This window comes from Triticum dicoccoides, chromosome 1A (assembly GCF_002162155.2).
Source record: "Triticum dicoccoides isolate Atlit2015 ecotype Zavitan chromosome 1A, WEW_v2.0, whole genome shotgun sequence".
In the NCBI taxonomy this organism is placed as follows: domain Eukaryota; kingdom Viridiplantae; phylum Streptophyta; class Magnoliopsida; order Poales; family Poaceae; genus Triticum; species Triticum dicoccoides.
In genome coordinates this window covers 519,034,104-519,044,484 of record NC_041380.1, presented here as the reverse complement: position 1 = coordinate 519,044,484, position 10,381 = coordinate 519,034,104, and the positions used below count along the sequence as shown (strand labels likewise).

At 49.3% G+C, this 10,381-nt stretch overlaps 1 protein-coding gene across 1 annotated transcript; it reads right to left on the bottom strand.

Annotated features, from left to right (window-relative positions):
- Window positions 1-4,546: 4,546 nt before the first annotated feature.
- LOC119285034 (probable glycerol-3-phosphate dehydrogenase [NAD(+)] 3, cytosolic) lies at window positions 4,547-8,023 on the bottom strand. The gene is made up of 5 exons (XM_037564234.1): window positions 6,877-8,023; window positions 6,122-6,343; window positions 5,494-5,741; window positions 5,247-5,386; window positions 4,547-5,128 (listed from the first exon to the last, which is right to left on the bottom strand). The coding sequence occupies exons 1-5, from the start codon at window positions 7,523-7,525 to the stop codon at window positions 4,987-4,989; spliced, it is 1,401 nt and encodes a 466-aa protein (XP_037420131.1). The 5' UTR covers window positions 7,526-8,023; the 3' UTR covers window positions 4,547-4,986.
- Window positions 8,024-10,381: the final 2,358 nt, after the last annotated feature.

Sequence of the window (10,381 nt, the reverse complement as noted above, 5' to 3'; positions counted from 1 at the left end):
TAACCCTTCGATACTCCGGTAAAATCCCGATTTCACCCGGAACGATTCCGATATCCAAATATAGGCTTCCAATATATCAATCTTTATGTCTCGACCATTTCAAGACTCCTCGTCATGTCCGTGATCACATCCGGGACTCTGAACAATCTTTGGTACATCAAAACACAAAAACCCTAATTACGATCGTCACCGAACTTTAAGCGTGCGGACCCTATGGGTTCGAGAACTATGTAGACATGACCGAGACACGTCTCCGGTCAATAACCAATAGCGGAACCTGTATTCTCATATTGGTTCCTACATATTCTACGAAAATCTTTATCGGTCAGACCGCATAACAACATACGTTGTTCCCTTTGTCATCGGTATGTTACTTGCCCGAGATTCGATCGTTGGTATCTCAATACCTAGTTCAATCTCGTTACCGGCAAGTCTCTTTACTCGTTCCATAATACATCATCCCGCAACTAACTTATTAGTTGCAATGCTTGCAAGGCTTGAGTGATGTGCATTACCGAGAGGGCCCAGAGATACCTCTCCGACAATCAGAGTGACAAATCCTAATCTCGAAATACGCCAACCCAACAAGTACCTTCAGAGACACCTGTAGAGCACCTTTATAATCACCCAGTTACGTTGTGACGTTTGGTAGCACACAAAGTGTTCCTCCTGTAAACGGGAGTTGCATAATCTCATAGTCATAGGAACATGTATAAGTTATGAAGAAAGCAATAGCAACAAACTAAACGATCAGGTGCTAAGCCAACGGAATGGGTCAAGTCAATCACATCATTCTCCTAATGATGTGATCCCGTTAATCAAATGACAACTCATGTCTATGGTTAGGAAACATAACCATCTTCGATCAACGAGCTAGTCAAGTAGAGGCATACTAGTGACACTCTGTTTGTCTATGTATTCACATGTATTATGTTTCCGATTAATACAATTCTAGCATGAATAATAAACATTTATCATGATATAAGGAAATAAATTATTGCCTCTAGGGCATATTTCCTTCAAGTGAGACAGATATAGCGAAGAATACGCTTCACCGTTGACCAATGAGACGTCCTGGGTGCATGAAGAAACTGGCACACACGATTAACTGCATAGGAGACATCTGGCCTGGTGATAGTGAGGTATTGCAGACCTCCAACAAAACTGTGGTACTCAGTAGCATCAGTAGGTGAGAGAGGGTCTCCATCAAGGGCAGACAGACAATCAGTCGCAGACATCGGAGTGGCAGCAGGTTTACACTTCAACATACCCGCGCGACGCAAGAAGTCCAGAGATTACTTCTTCTAAGTAAGGGACAACCCATCAGACGACCGCGAAACCTCCAGACCAAGAAAGTAGTGCAGAGCGCCTAAGTCCTTGACGGCAAAATCAGCACTGAGTGCAGTCACAAGACGATCAGCAGCAACCGTCGGAGGAACTGATCAATATGATATCATCAACATAAACCAGGAGATACATCATTACCTCAGGACGCTGAAGGAGAAACAAAGAGGTGTCAGCTGTGGAGGGAACAAACCCAAGAGCCCGAAGAACTGAGCCAAGACACGCATGCCACGCACGAGGAGCGTGTTTAAGTCCGTACAGCGCCTTAACAAGGCGACAGAGATGCTGAGGATGTGCAGGATCAACAAAACCTGGGGGCTGGCGCATATAGACCTCCTCCTCAAGGACACCATGGAGGAAAGCATTCTGCACATCAAGCTGACGAAGAAACCATCCTCGAGTAACAGCCAGAGAGAGCAGCAAACGAATAGTAGTAGGTTTGACAACTGGACTGAACGTGTCTTCATAATCAAGACCATACCTCTGTTTGAAACCCTTTGCTACTAACCGCGCCTTGTAGAGTTCAATGGAACCATCAGCATGTCTCTTAACTTTTAAGACCCACTTGGAGTCAATGATATTAGCACCAGAAACAGGTGGAACAAGTCGCCAAGTATCATTTTTCAATAAAGCCTGAAACTCTTGTTCCATCGCAGCTCACCAGTGAGGAATCCTGATAGCAGCCTCAAAATGGTGTGGCTCAGCTATAGGATCAGCAGCAGCATGAGCCACACAAGCGGCAAGCCACGCAACAGTTCCATCTGTGCGCTCCTTTGGGCGAAAAACCCCATTCTGACTGCGTGTGCGGGGGCGGAGCACAACAGCTGCAGGTCGTACTGGCGATACCTGGCTCGACTCAGGCGGCAGGTATGATGTGGAGCCTGCAGAAGCCGGCGATGCTGAACCAGTCGCAGGGGCTGTTGGCGATGGGGAGCCACGCGGCGTCGGGCCAGGCGAGTCCGGCCCACTGGGAGCAAGCCCACCGGGAGCCGGGATAGCCACTGAGCCAGTGTCCAGACCAGGCGTGGCCATCGGGCCACGCAAAGCAGCCGCTCGTGTGGAGACCACCGAGCCAGGCGGAGTGGCCACCCGTGGCGCTGCTGTGGGCGCAGCATGCGTGGCTGCACCAGGCGGGGCAGAGACGGGTTGACGGGTTTGACCCGCTATGCATGGCCCATGCACACGATCAACACCTCTGCCATGATCATCATTCAACACCTGATCAATGAGGAGCTCAAGCCGTGCGCCACGTCCAATACCTGCAGCAAGATTAGGAAGCAGCATAGGAGCATGTGCAACATCTACAAATTGATCAGGCAAAGGTATGGTGGAGTGCATAGGTGGTGTCGGAGTAGTAGAGTTGTTCGGAAGTGCATGAAAAGGAAACACACTCTCATCAAACATGACATCACGAGATATGTAAACACGATTGGTGGGAACATGGAGGCATTTGTGCCCTTTGTGGAGGGAACTATACCCGAGAACAACACACTTTTTAGACTGAAACTCTAGCTTGCGCTTGTTATATGGACGAAGGTGAGGCCAGCATGCACATCCAAAGACTTTGAGAAATGTGTAATCTCGGAGTTCATTGAGCAGCAGTTCAAGAGGAGATTTCATTTTCAGAAGTCGTGTGGGAAGCCTATTTACCAAGAAACAAGCTGTTGAAAAAGCATCACTCCAAAACCGAAATAGAACGGAGGCATGAGCCAGTAGGGTCAGGCCAGTCTCTACAAGATGACGATGCTTACGTTCAGCGGTGCCGTTCTGCTGATGTGTATGAGGACAAGACACACGATGCGAGATCCCAAGCTTATTAAAAAAAGAATTGAGGTTGTGATATTCACCCCCTTAGTCCGACTGAACATGAAGAATTTTATGCTTAAGGAGACGCTCAACATGTGCTTGAAACTGGATAAAAACATCAAACACATCAGACTTGCGCTTAATAAGATAAAGCCATGTAAACCGACTATAAGCATCAATAAAGCTGACATAGTAATTGTGGCCACTAATAGACGTTTGGGCATGACCCCACACATCAGAAAAAACAAGCTCAAGAGGGTGCTGAACAACACGACTCGACTCTAAAAACGGAAGTTGATGACTCTTGCCTTGCTGACAGGCATCACAGATAGTTTCAACAATTTTATTGGACACAACGGGAAGCTCATGACGATGCAGAACATGACGAACTATCGGAGCAGCAGGATGACCAAGGCGCGCATGCCAGTGCGTAGGCGACACACAAACACCACTGAAGTCCTGGTGAGACCATGGCGCAGTAGGACCAGGGCACGGGATGGATCCATCCACGTATCCCTCCAAGTAGCGGCTTCGAAGAAGAGGCAGCACCTGAGCACGCCACGACAAATAATTGTCCGGCGAGAGCTTCACCGGAAGTAGATGCGAGAAGTAGAAGGGCGACGACGCCACGGCAGGATCCGCGTGAATGGATGAATGCGACGCGGGCACGACACCATCATACATCAGCGAAGGGTAGGCGCCAGGCGGAGCAGCAGTTTGTGCACCGTAGTGAGGTGCGGCAGGCCCCCCATAGGGCGCGGTGGATGCAGCGCCGTAGGACATCAGTTGCGCGGGCGCCGTATAGGGTTGCGGTTGCACCGCGCCGTAGGGAGGCGCACGCCACGCGGATGATGGCGGCGGCGCTGCACCATAGCTCGTCGCAGGAGCCGGTTGGGGCAGTACGTCCTGGAGCGGCGCCACACCATGGGTCATCACAGGAGCAGCTTGTTGAGGCAGTACGCCCTGGAGAGATGCAGCCGGGGGCCCGTACATGGGCGAGGCAGCATACCCAGACGGATGGATCGGTGCAGCCGGGGGCCCGTACATGGGCGGGGCAGCGTACGCAGCGCCACCGTAGGACGACGGGACGATGTGGTTGGTCGAGCCACCGATCGATGGAGGCAGATCGCCCATCCCTTCAGATCCAATCGGGGAGCCAGAAGGGACGGCCCCGGGGGACTGGGCCTGCCACATCGTTGCCAGCGGGCAGGAGGCGAGGAAGGGCAAGACAGGAGCCGGAGCCGCGGCGGCGGCAGTGGCGGTGTATGCAGCGGAAGACATCGTAACCTAAACTGATACCATGTAAGACGATATGTTTGGGAAACTGCTCGACACCCTGAACAGGTGTGGCTATCTCATATATATAGAAGTAGCAAGAGGTACAATACAGGGTATATACAAAGAGGTACAGAGGTACGTATATACAGTCTAACACTTCATACAAGCATTAGATTACAAATGGATCTCAAACTAGCACACTCTTAAAAAGAGCAAAACCTCAAAAAAATCATTACATATACAGAACTACAGGCGTCCTCTGCTTCTGAAGGAAACACTGCCAATCAACTAAAGCAGTGGCAACGAGTTTAAATTCAAAAGGATCACAGGTACCTCGTTTCCCATCTATAAGAAATAAATGCAATTGAACCAAGGGTTGTATATACAGGTGGGCGTCAACTCGGACGATAAGAAGTTTATCTCGCCTTGCTCATTAAAAAAACTCATCTCGTGCTACATATAAGCATATATATATATACACTTGCGGGGTACACCGACAGAAGAATCGGCAAACCATGGAAACTCACAGCATTTCTGCATAAATAAAGGCTGCAACTACTACAGCTTGATATCGCCTTTAGGCAGGCCGAGGAGAGATGGCCGGTAGAGGGATTGGCGCTGTGCCATCTCAATTCTTTCCCGTGGATCGGACATTGATTCATCGCGTATTGCCTCAAGAATGGAACTGGTACCAAGCTCCCTGCAATTGCATAAGTCGTACAGAAAATTCAGACAGCTGTAGAGGCAACAGACTGTAACAAAAGAAAAACTGCGACAACAAGGAATAATGGTGATCCAAGAAGCAAGAGCATTCCAACCTCTTGATTAAAATTTTGTACAGTGTTTTGAGTATCGGACACAGCTCGACAGGAGCAACATGCTTCTTGGTTTCTGGGTGCGTCACACTTATGCTGCCTTGGCTCAGGAGTTCATAAAATGCATTGACTGCAGAGACACCCTACAGGTGGAAAAAGAACACAGAGAACTTAGCATACGGCTGTGCCAACCCAAAAACTCAGCCTGACAGTTATGCAAACTTTGTATTATTTGGATCGCGACACAAACCTGTATAGTCCCTTTGCCTTTGATGCTGTCCCCCATTTCCAGAGTCAGTGCTGCCTTAGCTAATTTATGGCCATACCAAGCATTACGACCTTTCAATAGTGTAACATAAGTATCTGCTAATAGTGGTCCAGAAAGTCTCTCGGGCTCTTCCGCTAGCAGGTGGGTGATGTATATCATTTCAGAGGTGCAAAGTGAAAAGTACACTGCTTTGCTTGTTGCGCTCTCGTTGGTCAGTGCTGCCACCATACCTACAAGAAAATACGATGTTCAGCGAAACCGTTGAAAGATTAGGCCATGAATAGAATATAAAAAACGAATACAGAAATCTATACATGTCTGCCAAGTTTAATACACTGAATTCATAAGTAGTTTGAATCTACTGTATCTTGCATCAATAGCATCTATGCAACATAGCAGCAAGTAGCGTGTGAAAGAGACAACATCAATGCAAGAAACAGTAGAATCAAATTACATATTCCATGGTATAGTGGTGGATGTTAAACATAAGGTTTCAACATATTTCTGGTTTGCTGCAGAAATGGCAATAACGATTTCACTTTCCTGATCAAGATAATATGAGGCATGCTCAACAAAATAAGACAGTGGTTCAGAGCAAATGGAAACTTACCAGCACCAATGGCATATATGTTCTTTAAGCCACCCATGACTTCATGAGTAATGAGATCACTATTGTCCCATACAATGAAATGAGGCTGCCGCAAAAATTTAGAAAGAGGCTTCCTCCACTTGTCAGCTCCACAGATGCGAGCGTTTGCGTACTCTTTATTGTAGATTTCAGATGCAATGTTAGGGCCTCCCAGATACAGAATATTCTCCAATGGAACTCCAGCTACAATAAATAAAACCCATGACAAACAAAACATGGTCAGAGCCTAAATTGCAGTAGGGAACATGCCAAAGCATATACGATGAATTGACACATATACACAATGAATTAACATGAGAGGAAACTAGACTGCTTATTATTCAGTACTAATGCAGATACAGCTTGCTAAAATGATGTGTATGTACTAACCACTACACCAGCTCAAGGTGTTGCAGGACATAACACTTGGACATTCATGGCAAGCCATTTAGTCTAAGGGCATTAACTAGCTCTTCAATTATTTCATAACGGATATAGAGAATGTGCTGTAGACACTAAGTACAGATAAAGGATACGAAGGACACTGACACTAAGTGCAGAACAGATTCAAGATTAGCCTGCTAATTTCATCAGGAACATCACACAGAGCTGTGCTCTCATTCAGTTCAGCAGTTATTAAATCTTCTTTAAAATTATTCAGCTCCGGATTTGATGTAACCAAAAGAAAGTATCAACCAGATATACAGTACATAAGGAAAGTTCAGCAAAGAACTCACTTGCATTGGCGATCATCTGCGTCGGGGTAATGATCCGAGGCATGGGATCGAGCGACGCCTCGATCCCCTTGGCCAGCGAGATTATGATGGGCGGGTTGATCCTCTCCTTCCAGTACCGCCCGATCTCCCCGAACACCTCCCTGGTCTCGGTGGAGGGCAGGCCGTTGATGACGACGTCGGCGTCCCAGACGGCCTCCTGCAGGTTGGTGACGACCTTGAGCGGGCAGAGCGGCGTGTCGATCATGTTGAGGCAGAAGCCGTCGCGGAGGATCTCGTCGGCGTAGAGCGTGCGGTCGCCGAGGCGGGCCTCCACGTACTTGAGGTAGGCGCAGCGGCGGATGAGCCTGCGGAGGACGTGCTCGCGGGCGTTGATGACCTCGAAGAGGTGCTCGGCGGTGGCGCGGTCGACGGCGCGGCCCGCGCGGCGCCACACGCGCACCTGCGCCTTGTCCCGGTGGTCGCGGCCGTACGCGTCCTGCAGCAGCGCGCAGAAGACGCTCCCCCAGGCCCCCGCGCCCACGCCGGCGATCCGGAGCGGGTCCCCCTCCGCCTTCCCCAGCCGCCGCCGCAGCTCGTCCAGCTTCCCCTCCGCCGCGCCGTTTTTGCCTCCTCCTCCTGCTCCCGCTCCGTTGGCGTAGCTGCCCACCATCGCCCCGGCGTCCGACTAGCTCAGTCCGCCCCGCCACGCGCGAGGAGATCGATGGGCGCAGGCCAGCTAAGCGAGAGCGAGACGGGGGGAGGCCGGCCTGAGGTGGCGGTGGGATCGAGGTCGAGGGGGAGTGCCGGATGCGGGGGGCAAGAGGCGCCATTTAAATCCCCCAGCTGCGGCCCCGCTGTCCCGGCCGCCGCCCGTTTGAATTGCGCGCGCCGACGGTTGGTGGCGGCGCCCGCCTGCCCGTCCGACCTCCGTGCCGGCCTCGCAGCTGTCCCTCTCTCGCGGCCACGGCGCGGGGCAGTAAAGTTGGCGAGCGGACGGAGGCTTTGTACTGGGGTTTCCGTTCCGCTTCTACAGGAGAGCGCGTCCCGATTTGGGAGCACGAGGGGAATGAGGGGGGCAGTGACGCCCGGCGGTGGGAGGGGGTGGCCGGGTCAAAACAGGTGGATTTTGGGGTGGCGCCGCCCGTCTGAGAGGGACGGCCGCCGCGGCGGGAGATGGCGACGGACGGGCTGACGAGTTGATGACGGACGCCGGTTGCTGGCTGGTGGGGTCGCGGACCCATTTCCTACCGAGGCTGACTCGTCCCGCTCGCAAACATCACACTGGCCACATTATTTCTCGGTTGCATGAAAATAATTTTGTTATCACTCGACTTTTTTGGGCCACACGATTGGAATTTAACGGTTCATCTTCAACTTTTCTTTAGAGCACGGTACAAACGCAGACGCCTATATATACGTATATACACTTATCCTTATAAACACATAGACACTACCCCTATGAGCACCTCAGTCGACGGAAACGTCTTTTCCCACTGAACATGTATCGCCAAAAATCCTGAAATAAATCCAGAAAAAGGCGAGCACCGGGACCTGAAACCTGGTGGGCTGGGGATACCACTGTTATCCTAACAATCCAACCACATGTTGGTTCGCCTGCTCATCTTCAACTTCCAGACTTCCTATTCGTCTTCAACCCTGACCCACACGCCTAATTTCCCCGCCCCCTCTGACAGTTCCACATTATCTCAATTGACACATACCTCATGACCCCGCCTATGATAAGGCCATGACTGTGCCCTCGCCGATGTCGTTGCGGCAAGGCCTCCCTCCCCACTCGAACATGGTAAACCTTCGTCTCCCTCCCATCGTCGACACCCTCGACCAGCCGTATCGTCGTCGTCTACCGCTCGTCCATGGATTGCTCCCACCTAGGCCGCCATGGCCAATCGTCCCAGGCTCGAAGCTTCACTTCTCTTAGGCAACAAAATTGAGTAACGTGATTTACAAAATTCATGACGTTTAGCAAAACCGTACATCTAGATACATGATCAAATTTTAGTGTGAGTGAACATAGACGCACCATCGTCGATGCACATGAGTGACGGAGAATGAGAGAGAATACTATGGCAGACATCATAAGGTCGTGAGGCGGAAATCAACGATGAGTGGTGAGTATGAAAAATCCAGGGAATAGGACCTTGTAGGAGCAATTGAGGTGTTAAGGTTGGAGGTGTGGTTAGTGCTTTGATATTCACCGAAGTTAATAGAGGTTTGAAGAGAGAGAAAATGATCTGGCGATGGTGGCCATCGGTCATGAAAAAAAGGAGGCGTCAATGCAGTCTAGCATGGTTGGATGGACGGTGATGACGACATGACAAAAAAGATGGGGGCGATGTAGAACGATCACACCTATTTAGTAAATGGATATGCTAAACATTATGTGCTTTTTTCAAAAAGAAGAATAACCCATACTGCCTAAACATCAACTGATGCATATTTTTCTTACATGCGTTAGATAAAACATCTAGAGATTCATCCATATCGCCTAACACGGATATACGTTTCCCAGTGAACTGTGTCATGTCTGCACTTTGATTTAGTACAAAAAATTGTATCAAACATAGATTTGAACCTGGGAGAATAAGACAAATAGCGAGGCACCCTATATGATTTTTTTTGCTCCGAATACTTTGTGAATTTAGTCTTAGTACACGCCATTTTCAGTGTGTGCAGTTTTGTTTGGTGATGGTTTGTCTGTGCATGATGTCTACATCTTATAACTATTGGGGTTGTAACTTTTCTTGGCCTTGACATAAGGCCGCCTAAGGTTCACATACGACATAGAAAGGTTCACACAGCATCCATTTCCCTTCACGGGGGCCACCAACATAGTATCATCATAGTTTTCAAAAACAAACCGTTGAGGCTACCGGTTTAGGTTCACCGTCGAACCGCAGGTTCATTGGTTCATTCGCGAACAAAAAAATGAAATATTTAAGTTACATTTTTTTAAATGGTTGACCTTAGATCAATTATTTTTATGAAAATTGACCTTAGTTCAAATAAGAACGCATAATATTGGACGTAATCGATTAATAAACCATAAACTGTTGTTAGTCTAGTTGGTTATTGGTCCTTTAGCGTCTCTGGGCTCAAGGTCAAGGGTTTGATCCTAAGTTGACACACCATTTTACAAATTGGTTTTTGAAACTACGTCATTCGTTGTTTTTATTGGAGAACGTAGTAATTTCAAAAATTTCCTATGCACACGCAAGATCATGGTGATGCATAGCAACGAGAGGGGAGAGTGTTGTCCACGTACCCTCGTAGACCAAAAGCGGAAGCGTTAGCACAACACGGTTGATGTAGTCGTACGTCTTCACGATCCGACCGATCCAAATACCGAACGCACGGCACCTCCGAGTTCAGCACATGTTCAGCTCGATGACGTCCCGCGAACTCCGATCCAGCAGAGCTTCACGGGAGAGTTCCGTCAGCACGACGGCGTGGTGACGGTGATGATGTTACTACCGATGCAGGGCTTCGCCTAAGCACCGCTACGATG